Source organism: Lolium rigidum, chromosome 2 (genome assembly GCF_022539505.1).
Source record: "Lolium rigidum isolate FL_2022 chromosome 2, APGP_CSIRO_Lrig_0.1, whole genome shotgun sequence".
NCBI classification, from domain to species: Eukaryota; Viridiplantae; Streptophyta; class Magnoliopsida; order Poales; family Poaceae; genus Lolium; species Lolium rigidum.
This window is the reverse complement of record NC_061509.1, coordinates 19,681,369-19,696,992: the sequence shown is the minus strand read 5'-3', so window position 1 is coordinate 19,696,992 and position 15,624 is coordinate 19,681,369. Positions and strand designations below refer to the sequence as shown.

General features: G+C 51.7%; 2 protein-coding genes across 3 annotated transcripts; both read left to right on the top strand.

Annotated features, from left to right (window-relative positions):
• The first annotated feature begins 2,158 nt into the window (after positions 1–2,158).
• Positions 2,159–6,659, top strand: LOC124691386. 2 transcript variants are annotated; one of them, XM_047224670.1, is made up of 4 exons: positions 2,159–3,216; positions 3,320–4,708; positions 4,825–4,939; positions 6,156–6,659. In XM_047224670.1, the coding sequence occupies exons 1-4, from the start codon at positions 2,449–2,451 to the stop codon at positions 6,374–6,376; spliced, it is 2,493 nt and encodes an 830-aa protein (XP_047080626.1). In that variant the 5' UTR covers positions 2,159–2,448; the 3' UTR covers positions 6,377–6,659. The 2 variants fall into 2 exon arrangements, with proteins under 2 accessions (XP_047080626.1, XP_047080625.1); XM_047224669.1 differs by having other exon boundaries at positions 3,305–4,708.
• A 514-nt stretch (positions 6,660–7,173) lies between these two features.
• LOC124691385 (ferredoxin-thioredoxin reductase catalytic chain, chloroplastic-like) lies at positions 7,174–13,743 on the top strand. Its single transcript, XM_047224668.1, has 6 exons — positions 7,174–7,309; positions 7,405–7,520; positions 8,917–8,966; positions 9,051–9,122; positions 13,363–13,423; positions 13,542–13,743. The coding sequence occupies exons 1-6, from the start codon at positions 7,216–7,218 to the stop codon at positions 13,584–13,586; spliced, it is 438 nt and encodes a 145-aa protein (XP_047080624.1). The 5' UTR covers positions 7,174–7,215; the 3' UTR covers positions 13,587–13,743.
• Positions 13,744–15,624: the final 1,881 nt, after the last annotated feature.

Below are 15,624 nucleotides of genomic sequence, written 5' to 3'. Positions count from 1 at the left end.
TGTTATTTATCTTTATGGAGAGACACCTCTAGTGAACTATGGACCCCAGTCCTTTTCTTTTACACTGATAAAACCATCTACTGCAAATACCTGTTCTGTTTCCTTACTGCAAGCACTGTTCTCTTTATTTCACTGCAAACAGACATCTCTTTCCATACTATACGTCTAATCCTTTGTTTTCAGCAAAACCAGTGAGATTGACAACCTCACTGTAAGTTGGGGCAAAATACTTTAGTTGTGTTGTGTCCAGATTCCACGTTGTTGCTAACACCGGTAGTGCGCTCTGCCAAAGTCAGTCAGTAACAACCTTCAGAAGTGATTTCTTTCTCCTACTGGTCGATTAAACCTTAGTTTCTTTCTGAGGGAAAACTTGATGCTGTGCTCATCATACCTTCTTCTTGGGGTTTCCCAACTGCATACTTTGGACGACATCATCTGTCTTCCGCTGATAGATTTTGCATAATTGTGAGATTTATCACTGACAATTTTGAAAAAATTTGTAGATTTTTTTAACTTATAAAAATGTATTTTATTTTTTAAAATTGGCAAGAGCAGAGAGCAGTACTGGTGTAAGAAAAGAGTCAATGCTCACATCGTCCTCGCTACCTGACAAGTAGGCCCGCTCTAACGGACAGGTGGACCACGTGAGAGTTGTCAGCCGTCCGACGGTGATCGGATGGCTGGATGCGCGTCATCTTCCACCTCTCGCCGGCTTCGACCGCCTCTCTCTCTCTCCCCTTGTTGAGGATGAGAGAGAAAACAAACCCTAATCCCCAATCGACCTTCATCATGGGCTGGATCCGACAGCTTGTCTCCGGACCGGATCCTTCCTTCTTAGTGGAAACCCCGCATATTATGACCTAACTTATAAAGTTGCGGACATCTACACTAAGTTACAGATACATGCTGTGCCGCTTCATCTTCGGACCATCAAGGCAATTGAGCGCATCTGGCTGCGTTATTGTGTTGCTCATACCGTGGATGATGATTGCCTTTCTTCAAAGAGGCTTGACTGTGTCAACTATTCCTGCTAGGTTTAGAGAGGAACCATGTTTTCTAAATTTATCACCATTAGAGTTACTAGCATGTTCTCGTATGATTCAACGGTGCTCTCAAGCATGGTACAGAAACATGTTCAGACATAATGTGTTGCTATCACATTCAAAATACAAGGATATCCTCACCCCACCGCAAAGTATGAACTATATGATGACACATCTTTTTTTTCCAAGAGCCGCTAAAGGTGATCAGGTTAGGTGTTGCTTCCTAAGGGATGTTGATGTTTGTGGGTCTTGAATTATAGAACTACAAGAATCTGTCTAGCAAAGGCCATCACAATTAGATCTTGATATGACAGTACAAGAAATTGTTGCAGAGGAGCGGCACCGTGTATCAGCGGTAAACTAAACGTGCAATCTATTAGTGTTCATGACTTCATATCACGATCCAAAGGCCTTCCATTTCTACAAGTCTACCAAAACACTAACAAATATGCATGTCTAACATGTGTACTATCGACATAATTGTTTTAATTAAAAAATTAAAATACAATTTTATTTTATTACAAATACCGAGCAGAAAGAGATTTGATGCACATGTGTACGAGTGATCTCGTTTTTTTCAAAAAAATCAAATATCATATTTTTAAGCTTTGAAAAGATTTTTGAAAATAAATCCGCACATAGTCAATGATACATTCCACAAACAAGCAAAATATCAATTTAAAATACTTTATATTTTGAGCTACACAAAAATGTAGATCTAAGTAGTACGGAGTACTATATATTCTAAAGTCTCCAAAACATATCAAATTTTGTCATTTCTGTCTATCACAAAATAAAAGAAATTTTGGATTGAGATTATTTACAGATTTTTTGTTAACTTATAAAAATGTATTTTAATTTTATTTTTAAATTGGCAAGAGCAGTGGAGCTCAGTAGAGAGGCAGGGAGCTGCTGCAGTGCTGGTGTAAGAAAAGAGTCAATGCTGACACCGTCCTCGTTACCTGACAGGTAGGCCCGCTGTAACGGACAGGTGGACCGCGTGAGAGTTGTCAGCCGTCGGACGGTGATCGGACGGCTGGATGCGCGTCATCTTCCACCTCTCGTCGGCTTCGACCGCCTCTCTCTCTCTCCCCTCGATGAGGATGAGAGAGAAAACAAACCCTAAATCCCCAATCGACCGTCTGATCTCTTCTCTTCCCCGCCCCCCACGCCACAGCCGCCGCCAGTGACAAATTCCCCGCCGCCCCGATCTGGTCTCGCCGCCGTCGATTCGGCCCCGCTCGATTCCACCTCTTTCTCTCGGCGTCGGAGGAGGAGGAGGCTTTCTCTCGGCGTCTGAGGAGGAGGAGGAGGCTTTCTCTCGGCGTCTGAGGAGGAGGAGGCTTTCTCTCGGCGTCGGAGGATGGTGGTCTGATGGGCGGAGGCGGCGGGGCGTCGATGTTGGATGAGGACGCGCGCGGGATCTGATCGCAAGCAGCCGCCCATGCCAGCCGTTGGGGCGCGCCGCTCCACGCGAGTCTTCGTGCCCCCCAAGACCAATCCACGGCCCCAGTCCGCTGAGAGGCTCCGCCGCTCCGGCAAGCGCCTCGCCTTCTCCAACTCCAACTCCAACTCCGACAACACCCACTCCCACTGGCTCAGATGGGAGCCAAACACCAACGCCCAACAAGCCGATGAGCAGGACAACCAGCCCAAGCCGCAGCCCCCACCCGTACCGCCGCCTCCGCCCCCGCCCCCGCCCGAGAGGGCCTTCCGGGCCGTCTACAAGCGGAAGCGCCGCCAGAGCCTCCCTGACGAGGGCGGCACCAGCTTAGACAGGAGGTTCGGGATTGTCTTCACCAGGAAGAACAAGCGACCCAAGGTCGCTCCTTTCCACGGCCGCGCCAGCACTGGCCTCTCCGCCGCGATTCCGTGCTCCTCCTCCAGGGACTTCTTGTCAAGAATCGGCTTTTTGGATACTCATTTGTTGACACTCGGGGATGGTGTTGCCACTCATACCGGGGTGCTCGTTGCCCTCGTTGACACCTCTTTCCCGGGGAGCTCGCCTGAGTTCCTGCGATTTCTGCTTCCCATGATGCGGTGGATGCGCCGGAGCCAGTGGAGTAGGGTCAGGAACCTCGCCTCCTTTTTTCTTCTCTCATCAACGGCTCTTGTCACCATGTTTGCGTCACAGGGTCTGCACTTTGTCAGGCTCCAGCGCCCCATAGCTGTCGTAAGCTTCTCTCCACACCTCTGTGTTACTCATGTGCCTTGATTCCTTTCATGCTTGGTTTCATATGATGGGTGCTTACTTCTTGCAGCGTGCATTGTTACAGAGGACTATGCTGCATTGCGGGTGGTGCGAGCTCCGTGGCGCAAACCGATTGCAGCAGCCGGTGCTGTCAGTCAATTTCTCCGCGCTCCCTTCCTACTTCCAGGGCTTGCATTCCGTCATAGCCCTTCACTCCATTTATCTGCCCGCCGTCATTCGGCGGGCCATGGGCTTCGTTAGCGAAGCTCAAGAAACATATCCTCGGGCTCATTTAGAGGCAGATTCTGGGTCTCCAAGCCCAGTTGGGGATGCTGCTGAACCTCGCAGATTGGTCCAGGATTATGTGCCTCTGGAACAGGCTGCAGGAGTGGTGGTGCACGGCCTGAGGCTAAAGAAGCACCAAAGGAAGAGGAGCTCGATGAGGCATCCCCTGAGCCGGCGCCGTCTTGTAGCAAGGTTTCCTGCCAAGGCAATTGCAGTGAAGCAGGGCACCATGGCCTCTCAGACGGTACTGAAACCAGCCTTGACTGAGCAGAAGGTTTCCGAGGAACCCGTCCAGCCCAAACCAGCGTTAGAGATTTCTCTTGACTTGCTTGAGAACATGGATGACAGTGATGTCTCAACGCCTATCGGACCAAACGGGATGCACAAGAGGTGTTCTTTCAAAAGCCCCACGATTGAGCGCACCAATGGAAGGCTGGCACTATCTGAGGTTAGACAAAATATAGATACGTTCCAGTGCAAAGCCAATCTCTTGATTATTCAAGCTGACAGGGGCTGGAGGGAAGAGGGAGCTCTAGTCATGCTGGAACTATCAAACTCCAATGGATGGTGTGTGGCTGTAAAGCTACATGACGTCACTAGAGTCTCTCTCAAGCCTTCAGAGCAAAGGTTCTATGTTGTGAACCGTGTAACCGGTGCCTATGTTTGGCAAGTCGAAGATGGATGGAAACTTGAGTTCCCTGATAAGTGGGACTGGCTTCTGTTCAAAGAACTGCACATCGAGGGCAGGGAGCGCAATTCTCAGGGAAGGACCATCCCGATTCCCGGTGTAAATGAGGTTTCTGATGACATGGGAGGGACTGTAAAAGTTCCTTTCTCTCGCCCTGAGCCAGACTATATCAAAATGGCGGACGATGAAGTCGCGCGCGCTCTCTCTCGAGATTCAGCTTATGACATGGACTCAGAGGACGAGCAGTGGCTCATCCAGCTGAAGCATGGAGCTTCTGATAGAAGAAGCACCCGCCAGAACAATGTCTCTTTTGAGGATTTCGAGAGAATAATAACCCTGTTTGAAAAGGACGCCTACAGTAATCCGGAGGAAGCTAATGATGTGGATCAGCTCCTTTCCAGATACCCGGCTTTAGGGAAGGGTGACAATGTCCTTGCCATATACCAATATTGGATAAATAAGAGATATAAGAAAGGCACACCACTACTGAAGATATTTCAGGTAAATTCGGAGTTTTTCCTTTGTCTAATCCTTTGCTGTGATCTTATCCCAGTTACCCCTCTCTTTGGTTGTGTATTGGCTCATATCATCTAACCTGTGTGTTTGTATTTCCCTAGGGTGCACCCGTAAGGCGGGGACGGCTATTGCAGAAATCTTCTGTCAAGAAGAAGAGATCTTTCAAGAGGCAACGAAGCCAAACTGGCCGAGGGAAGCCTGGATTCTTCTTGCAAGGTATTTTAAAAGCTCTGCAGCTAGCCCTGCTCCTGGATACTTTACCTACTCCACCACAAAGTATAAATTTTATTTGACTAAATTCTGACCGTGATTCGAGAAACTTTTTGCTGTGGGGTACCCATATACCAAATGAGTAACAGTATGTAATTTATATGTTGTGCTCTGTGATGATGTCTTATTTCCTTTTGCATTAGACATAGCAACAGTTAGACCCTATTTTACCCGAATATAGTAAACATCATTGTTTAGCCTGCCTGTTATCATTCTCTTAGCTGTATATATCTATCATAGTTCCTTTATATCCAGCTCCTGAAGTGATGGTACGGTCTTAGCTTATACCCATTCCTGTGTGCTTTCTTATATACAGATAAATGACTTATAACCTGCAGTTTTTACACCAAATGATATGCAATCTGCAGTTCTTACCTTCTGACTGATATTGTCTTATATCCTTTTGCCATTTGACATAGTAACAACTAGACCTCCTTTTAAGCCCTGTGTTGGCTGCCACAAAGTATAAATTTGACTTGACTAGATTCTACTGATGGTGGAAATCTTTTGCTATGGGGAACCCAATACATCAAATGACATATTCTGCAGTTTTTATGTCTGCTGGCAGATATTGTCTTACCTCCGTTTGCCTTTGCCATTAATCATAGTAACAACTAGGCCTCATTATGTCCTGCAAGGTATTTAAAACTCTGTAACGGGCCCTGCTGTTGGATGCCTACCACAAAGTATAAATTTGACTTCAGTGTATTCAAGTTTTTCTTGCTAGAGAAAGCATAAATTAAAACCATGTAACAAGCCCTGCAGTTGGATGCTACACACTATAAATTTGACTTAAGTTATTCAAGTTGTCATTCTAGAGAAACTATAAATTAAAACTCTGTATCAAAGCCCTGCTGTTTTTTGAACCTAAAGAAAGTAAAATTTGACTGTACTAGATTCTGACGTTGATGGTAGAAGTCTTTTGTTGTGGTTAACCCATGCACCAAGTGACATATAGTCTGTAGTTTTTTATGTTCTGCCTGCTGATATTGTTTTATCTCCTTTTTTCCTTTATCATTTTACATAGTTACAATTTGATGCACGAACATAGTAAACATCACAGTGCTAAGAATATGTCTGCTAGCATCCTCTTATCTGTCTATGAAGTGGTGGAATAATCTTAGCTTGTACTAATTCCTCTTGTGTGTTCTGATATATGCAGACAATGCAGAAGAGGAGTCAGCCCTGCAGAGAGTCGTGGACGCCGAACGCGCCGCAAAGCAGGCCACGGAGAAGGCAGTCCAGCTGCGCACGAGAGCCCAGGCCCTGATGGGGAAGGCCAACCTGGCGGCGTACAAGTCGGTGATGGCCCTCCGGATCGCCGAGGCAGCAAGCGTGTCCGCCTCGTACCGGGATCATGTCTGCAAGGCCCTCCTTGACTAGCAAGTTTTTTGCTCCTTGTCTCGCCCCGCAGCCATTGCATTGCCTTGTCGATTGAGGCTGTCTTTTTTTGCCTCCTCTCTGGTTGTAACTATGCCGCTGTGAAAAAGCAGATGTCGAGGCGGATGAATGATTGAGAAACAAGTGTAATTTTTTCATGTGTATAAATGATAGTTGTTGGTTAGGTAGATGATGGGGGGTGATTCTGACATTCTGTACGTTACAACATGTGTACCCCATGGGTCGAAAGAGAAAAAAAGAAGAGAGGCGGTATTGCTTGAGGAAAGTGATGTGCTTGTTGGTCTGAACCCAGTTGGGTGATATATGCCAAATTGGTATGCTAGAGGACTATCTAAGCTCTCTAAGTGTGCACAAGATGTATCTGCATTTTTTTTTTTGAAGTAGATGTATCTGCATTTGGTTACATTCTATGTGAATAAATAGATATAGTATCTTGTTGCCTGGTATTGCTGAGTCTGAGTGACTCTGCAAAGAATCCATATTGCTGTCAATATTTTTCTGGCAGGTTTATTTGGTTTTGGCTTATGAGGAGCATGTATGTATATGTGATAATAGAATTTGAACCAGCTATGAGGAAACAAATGTAATTTGCAAGCAAAAAAAGTAGTAAGTCAAATGGAAGCCCAAAATTGAAGTGAAACTGGAACATGTGGCGAGAAGGAGAGCGATCCTTCCAGAGTTCTAGTCCAGTCCAGGTGTGTGTGTGTGTGAGGCAGAGCTGGCCTGTGTCTGTGTGTCCAACCAGCTCTCCTCTTATCCCTCTCTCCCTCCTTTTTTCCTCCCCTTCCCCCCCACGGCCACAGCCCACTGCCTGACCGCCGATGATGTCCATCACCACCACCGCCGCCAGCAGCCCGCTCTGCCCGGCGCCCGTCTCCAGGGGCGGCCGGCGGAGATGCGTCGTTCGGGCTCAAGGTACGCACTGTGAACCAAATCCCCAATCCCAATCTGAATCATCTTCTTCCCCCGACCTAGCCTGACTGAAAATGCGATTTTTCTTGGCCGGGCAGCGGGAGGAGAGGCGGACAAGTCGGTGGAGATAATGAGGAAATTCTCGGAGCAGTACGCGCGCCGCTCCAGCACCTTCTTCTGCTCCGACAAGTCCGTCACAGCCGTCGTCATCAAGGTCACCCACCCACCCCTTTCCTCTTCCTATTCCTCTTCCTCCTCCTCCTCCTCCTCCTCCTCCTCCTCCTCCTGCTGCTGCTGCTGTCCAGTCTCATGATGCTTAGACCTAACTCGACCCAGGATCTCACTGTCCAATCTTATGATGTTTTTTTTGACTATCAATACCACATATATTTATAGTAACAAATAGTACATGGTAGAGATACAGACTCCAATGATTACAAAATAAAGTCTAAAAGATAAAATAAAGTCTAAAAGATAGTAACAAATCTTCGAGGTCTTCAAATTATTTCTTCTTCCATAACACAATCTTATACTCTTCTAAAGACAGTCAAAGATAGATAACGAACCAACCCGTAGATACCGACGAAAGTTCTCCCATAATTTTCTGAGCCGCAATGTCAAGGTTGCGTGCACGCACGTAACCATTAAAGCAGCCATTCAACATCGACAAGAGTACCAACATCAGTATGTCAACCGACTAGCTTTGTCGTCGTCGATGGAGAGCCGAGAGTACGAATCACCATTGTCGAGGACGTAGCAGCCATGATAAAAACTGCGAGGATAATCCTCCTCGCGGCAATAACGACAAAAGATCCAAAATCAATCTGGCGAAGCAAGATCTGAAGGCCCATACTTAAAAAATTGTGATCGTTCAACACCACCATTGATGTCGGGAAGAAGATGTCGCCGAACGAAAGACTGAAGATCACTTATTGTAGACGATACCATCTCCATTGAGGGGAACCAACAAGAAGACGGCTACTAAAATCCTAACATAATCTAATGAAAACAATACTTTTATTGAAAACTCCACACATAGATTGGGTTCCCCACTCCTCCCGACGCCGGTGAAGCCGACCAGAGGAGGGGGAACCGATCTATGGAGGCGGCATGCACTGTAACGGCATCTCTTAAAAATGGGGAGAATTTCATTTCCCGACCTCTGCACCAACCAACCAACCAGGGATGCACACAGACATTTGGCATGAGTGCTAAGATTTTTAATCTTGGTAAAGATTAAAGCATAGTTCTCAAGATAAATATCATGAGTACCGGGATCAGCCTGGGCCTCAAGTATAAATAGGAACCTAAATCCGCGTCCGTGAGGATTTGAACTCAGGTGCTGTGAGGATTTGAACTCAGGTGCTGGGTTTGTACATCCACTCCCACAGCCAGTTGAGCTAGGCTCACTTCCCTCAAGTCTTAAGATGTTATTCGCTAGCTGCAGCGTCAATAGTAGTAGAGCTCCGAAATTAGCTGCTCTTAGTGGTCTGATTTCACCACCTAGGATCCCACCTAGGGTCCTGTAACTCCTGTTGTTAGGATCCCGATGAATTAGGACGATTGATCCAAGAACCCTTTACTGAAACTACAAAACGTTTTTGTTTCAGGGACTTGCTGACCACAAGGATACCCTCGGAGCTCCTCTCTGCCCTTGCAGGTAATCAGTCATCTCATATGTTATTCTATATACTTTAAGGCATGTTTACCTATGACTGAACTTGGTGATCTGAATTTAAACTAGGCATTACGATGACAAGGCCGCCGAGGCAGCGCAGGGGTTCTGGAACTGCCCATGTGTTCCCATGAGAGAAAGGTGATGCTGTTTCTAAAACGTCTTGCTTCTTTATCATCATTTATTGTACTGAATAGAGTTTGAGATGTTATGTTATGACCGTTTTGGTCTACTGCCGGAGGGGGCCCACCGGCCAGTCTTAGTTAGGGGCTTAGCCCAATTAGCAGATTTCTCTTATATAAGCAAGTTGTAATCAACCAGAGTCATTAAGCAATAAACATATTTTGTTGCCGACTCCTCAAGGAGTCGGATTCCCAAACCCTAGCCGCCGCCTCTGCCTTGCGCCGCCGCCTCCCTCCATCCGCGCGACGGCGCCCTGCCGCCGGCGCCCTCGCCTCCACACGCACACCGTCCCTTCCTTCCCCTACAACCTCCGCCCTAAATCGGGTAGACTAGCTGGTTCTACCAATTTGGTATCAGATTGTCCTCGTTCGGTCATGTCGTCTTCGCCGACCACCAGCACCACCTCCGCGCCGCCCAACCCGCCGCCTTCCGCACCGCCGCCCTCGCAGCCGCCGCCCTCCACGGGAGCCGCGACATCCATAGCGGGGGCCGCTGACGTCACTCCCCTTCTCTCGCAGTAGGAGGTCTCGGCGGCCATCTACGATCTCGCCACCGCGGTCCAAGGCATCCACCTGTACCTGATCGGCACCTAGGGGATTACCACGCCGCCGCTGCCGTCGGCCCTCACCGCCTACTCGGCCGCGCCGGCGTTTCCGCCCGCCCAGGGCGTGCCCGCCCGCCCCCGGCCTCGCCACCCCCACCGCCGTGGTCGTCGTGGCAGCCGGCTCCCAGCGCCGACCCCGCCTCGCTGCCCCAGGGCATCCCCATCTAGCGGGTGCCGTTCCCGTCGTCGCCCTCGCGGCTCCCGGCGTGGGTGACCGCGACGGAGCCCTCGCCCGTCTACTCGTCCGCAGCGGCGCCGCCTCGCGTCTACACAACCGTTGGGGACCCTCCGAGGCCCTCCTTTCCGGAGCCGACATACTCGCTCTTTGCGGAGCCTTCCGCTGGCCGCGCGGAGTACCCTGGCCAGGGCGTCGCCGGCCCAACCCCCCACGCTACGCTAAGCTCGACTTCGCCACGTACGACGACGTCGAGGACCCCCTCAACTGGCTCAATCAATGCGAGCAGTTCTTCCGAGGGCAGCGCACCCTCGCCTCGGACCGGACTTGGCTCGCCTCGTACCACCTCCGCGGTGCCGCCCAGACATGGTATTACTCCCTCGAGCAGGACGAGGGCGGCATGCCCCCATGGGACCGCTTCCGCGAGCTCTGCCTTCTCCGCTTCGGTCCCCCGATTCACGGCAGTCGCTTGGCGGAACTCGGGCGTTTGGCCTTCACCACCACGGTTCAGGACTTCGCCGACCGCTTCCAGGCCCTCGCATGCCATGCGCTCGGGGTGACGGGGCAGCACCGCGCTGAGCTCTTCATTGGCGGCCTCCCCGACCACATCCGCATGGACGTGGAACTCCAAGCCCCGCAGGACCTCCAGACCTCCAGACGGCGATGCACTACGCGCGCGCTTATGAGCGTCGCGCCCAGGCGGTTCAGCAAGCACCCCTGGCCCGTGGCGGACGCACCGCTCGACCTCCACCTCCGACCGCGACCGCCGCCCGCCCCACCTCGCCTGGGCCGGCAAGCCCCGCCCTCGCGGCTACTCGCACGTTCCGCCGCCTCACCCTGGCGGAGCAGCTCGAACGCCGCCGCCTTGGGCTCTGCTTCAACTGCGACGAACCCTACACGCCCGGCCACGTGTGCCCGCGCCTATTCTACCTGGAGACAGTCGACGCGGACGAGGCGGACGCGACACCCGGGACAGCCGCCATGACAGCCGAGCCGATCTACCCGGCCGCCACGGCCTTCGTCGTCTCCCTGCACGCGCTCGCCGGCCTCCGCCTCGAGCGCACGATGCTGCTACCGGTCACGATCCACGGCGAGACCCTGGTGGCGTTGCTGGACACCGGCTCCACGCATAACTTCCTCCCCGCCGACACTATGCGCCGTCTTGCGCTACAGCCGACGGGCGGGGATCACCTACGCGTGACTGTGGCCAACGGTGACCGCCTCCACTGCCACGGTTGGCCCAGCACGTGCCCCTCACCATCGGCGACGAGCACTTCACCATCACGTGCGCCAGCATCGACTTGGGCTGCTTCGACTTCATCCTTGGCGTCGACTTTCTGCGGACGCTCGGTCCCATCCTTTGGGATTTCGACGCCCTGACGATGACGTTCTGGCGCCAGGGCCGCCACATCCGTTGGGAGGGCCTCGGGGGCGCCACTCCAGCCCCTCAGCTTCAGCTCATCTCCGGGGACGACGACGCCGAGCACCCCCTCCTGACCCACCTCCTGCAGCAGCACGGCGACATCTTCGAGGAGCCGCAGGCTTTGCCGCCCCCACGAGCGTGTGACCACCATATCCACCCCCTGCCGGGGTCGGCACCAGTGGCGGTGCGACCGTACCGCTACCCCCAGCCGCAGAAGGACGAGCTGGAGCGTCAGTGCGCGCTCATGCTTGCCGCGGGCATCATCAGGATCTCCACATCGCCGTTCTCCGCACCGGTGCTGCTTGTGTGCAAGTCAGATGGCACGTGGCACTTCTGCATCGACTACCGCGCCCTCAACGCCCTGACGCTCAAGGACAAGTTCCCGATCCTGGTGGTCGACGAGCTGTTCGATGAGCTCCACGGGGCGCGGTTCTTCACCAAGCTCGACCTCCGATTGGGCTATCATCAGGTGCGCATGCACCCGGAGGACATCGCCAAGACGGCGTTCCGGACACATCATGGCCACTTCGAGTTCGTGGTGATGCCCTTCGGCCTCACCAACGCGCCGGCAACCTTTCAGGCCCTGATGAACAACGTCCTCCGCCCATACTTACGACGTTTTGTGCTGGTTTTTTTTGATGACATATTGATCTACAACACATCGTGGGCGGAGCACCTGCAGCATATCGCCATCGTCTTCAACGAGCTTCGAGCGCATCGACTTCACCTTAAGCGCTCGAAGTGCTCGTTTGGGACGACCTCTCTGGCCTACCTCGGCCACGTCATCTCCGCCGACGGGGTGGCGATGGATGCGGACAAGGTGGCGACCGTCGCCGCCTGGCCGACGCCGCACTCCTCGCGCGCCCTACGCGGCGCGCATTCACGACGTCTTCCATGTGGGGCTGCTGAAGCCCTACTGCGGCACGCCGCCGGACGCCACTCCACCACTTCCGCCGACGGCAGATGGCCGTTTGCTTCCCAGCCCGGCCAAGGTGCTGCGCGCCCAGCTGCGTCGTGATGTTTGGCACTTGTTGGTGCAGTGGGAGGGACTTCTGGCTGAAGAGGCGACTTGGGAACCCCGTGATGAGTTCCAGAAGCATTATCCAGACTACCAGCTCGAGGACGAGCTGTTTGCGCAGGCAGGGAGAGATGTTATGACCGGTTTGGTCTACCGCCGGAGGGGGCCCACCGGCCAGGCTTAGTTAGGGGCTTAGCCCAATTAGCAGATTTCTCTTATATAAGCGAGTTGTAATCGACCAGAATCATTAAGCAATAAACATATTTTGTTGCCGACTCCTCAAGGAGTTGGATTCCCAAACCCTAGCCGCCACCACTGCCTTGCGCCGCCGCCTCCCTCCAGCCGCGCGACGGCGCCCTGCCGCCGGAGGCGAGCACGCACACCGCCCCTTCCTTCCCCTACAACCTCCGCCCTAGACCGGGTAGACTAGCTGGTTCTACCATGTTATAACCAGTGTTCTGTTTTCTTGTTACAAGTTATACAATGCATGGTTAAATTATCCTTCTTCTCCAACATATATTCTCCAACATATATTCTCCAACATATATGTAGACAAATACTTGTATGTGTAATTAATATGTGCTAGCTTTCCCATAGGAAGGGACAGGATGTAAAATGAACAGTTTATCAGAATCATATATTCTTCTTCAAACCCAGTGATTGTCAGTAAACAACCGTGGGACCTGGGGACGTAATTTCAGCAGAGCCCCGTTAGAATGAAAAACATCAGAAGTTAGCCAGATCTAAATTGATATGTGGCGCCGTGAAATTCTAATGTACGGTAAACAACCCTAGGATGTTTGTTTGTGCAATCTTTCTCCACGGAACGGATAGGTTGAGAAATAAAGGCTTGGTTAGAGTCATCTGTTCTTTACCCACTGGTGTTAAACACCTGTGGAATGTAATTTGTGATGGGGATATAAAGTAAAAGCTCGGTTAGAATCATCTGTTCTTCAACCGTGTGATCTGCTTGTGCAGGAAGGAGTGCCATTGCATGCTTTTCCTCACCCCCGACAACGATTTCGCTGGAGAAGAACAGGCACGCTCCCTTTCCCACATCGTCCACACCACAAACCCCCAATTGCGAAGCAGAGATACTGCTTAGCTCCTACTATTATCCCTGTACCTCTTTCTTACATGCCACTCGTTGGTTGCAGGTTATCAGCCTGGAGGAGATCAAAGAAGCGACATCGAAGTTCTAACCTACCTTGGCCCCTTTGTTTTGCTTGAGGGCTATTGTTGGATCTGTATATGTAGTATCTGTAAGAAATAAATGATGTGGCTTGTCATATTTTGTCTGGCCTTGTTGGTTTGAGAAAAACTAAAGTCTGATGGATGGATGCACCATGACTTGTTTGATTGCGTGTTTCGATTAAAGTGAATCCATGGTAGGCCATGCGTGCACACTAATTATATATATATTATGAGGCAACTTAATCAAATGTGTTTTCGAATCTCATTCGAGAGAACTTGTCAAAATTCAAGTTAATTAATTCATGAACGATGATTATATAATTAATTAATGAATCTCATCAGCGAGATGTTATTCAACATGATCGATATAGGCCATATATATGTATTAATTGGTGTTAATCTAGGGTTTGCTAGGTGTTATATAGAGCATGTTTTTATTAGATCGGGTTATAGCTAGTATAGGTTGGGGTTATGTGTTTTGATTAAGTAGGGTTTAATTAGCTAGGGTTAGTTATATATATATATGGTTTAGGGTTAATGCATGACACATTTAATTTAATTAGAGGACCGCGAGGCCCCCTGGCCTGCTTGATGCGGAATTAAGTGTCGTTGGCCTATATATAGGGTTTAATTAGGGTTTAGGGTTAGCTAGGGTTTAGGGTTTAGTGTTTAGCTAGGGTGTTTAGGGTTTAGGGTTTAGGGATTAGGGATTAGGGTTTTAGGGTTTAAGGTTTAGGGACCATCGATCGAGTGCGCACACACATTATTAATTAGAGGCAACCGAGCCTTTGCGCATAAAGTGCATGCGTATATATGTATGGTTTTTTGGCCACCAACGATATATAGATCGAGAGAGAGATTGAAATCCCCAAGAATATGTTCAAATATATATTAAAATATATGCATGAATGCATGGTAGGCCATGCATGCACACTAATTATGTATATATATTATGAGGCAACTTAATCAAATGTGTTTTCATTCGAGAGAACCTGTCATAATTCAAGTTAAATATCACATACCACCAAACCCTACCCCCCCGTGTCGCTCTCCCCAGGCGACACCGGGGGCGCCCGCCGCCGCCTCCTCCCGACCCTTCTCTCCGGCGCTTGCCCGCCGCCGCTGCCGCCGGCTTCGGGCCGCGGTGGCGGCGGCCCCCCCGCTGCCAAAGGGTGCCGGGGCGGTTTCTGCTGGTTCTAGGTGACGGCGGCCGCCGGGCTCGGTCGGGAAGGCGATGGCGGCTCGCCGGCGCGAGCAGGCGCGGGGCGGCGGCCCCGGGGTCGCGGTGGGCGTGGAGATGAGGCGGGCTGTCGGCTCCTCGGCGCGGTGGTCGCGCGGAGGCCGCGGATCGAGCCAAGATCCGTCGGGGACGGCGGCTTCGCGAGGGCCGCCGCGCGCTGTGCGGGCTGGTCGGAGCGCGGCGATTCCGGCCGGCGTCTGCAGCTCCGAGGTGGTGGTGGCCTCGGAGGGGAGGCATGGTGATGGTGGTGGCCGCCGTGGCTGCGATAGGCAGCATGGTGGCTGGTCCGGGAAGCTCGCGCATCTGCCCCGCCGGCTCTTCGTCTTGGATCCTCGTGTCGGCGTTCGTCGAAGCCCCCTCTCTGTGGCGGTTGGCGGCACCCGCGGTGCTCTGCCTCGGTGAGCTCGGCCGGCAGCTGTGTTGCAGCTCAGCTCTTCACCTCCGCGTGGTGCGGGCGGTACTGGTGGAGCGCGCTGAGCTCCTCGGTCTGGTTCTGTGGTTGGCGGTGGCTCCTGTGCGACGGTGGCGTTGTTGCCGCACATGAGGTGTCTGTCCGTGGGGTGCGGGCTGGCGGCGTTTCGGTCTCCGTTTTGCTGTCCGGCCGCGTGGGGAAGTGGATGGTCGATTGCTTCGGGCGAAAGCCTGACCGCGCGACGTCCGCGGATGTCGCCGTCCTCCTTGGGGGGCGGTTGTGGAGCTCTCCGACATTCGCTCGCCTCAGGTTCACGGCTCCGGGTGAAAGCCTAGATCCCGCTTTGCGGGATCGGATGACGACGTTGTTCCATCAACGTTTCCCCTCTTGAGGG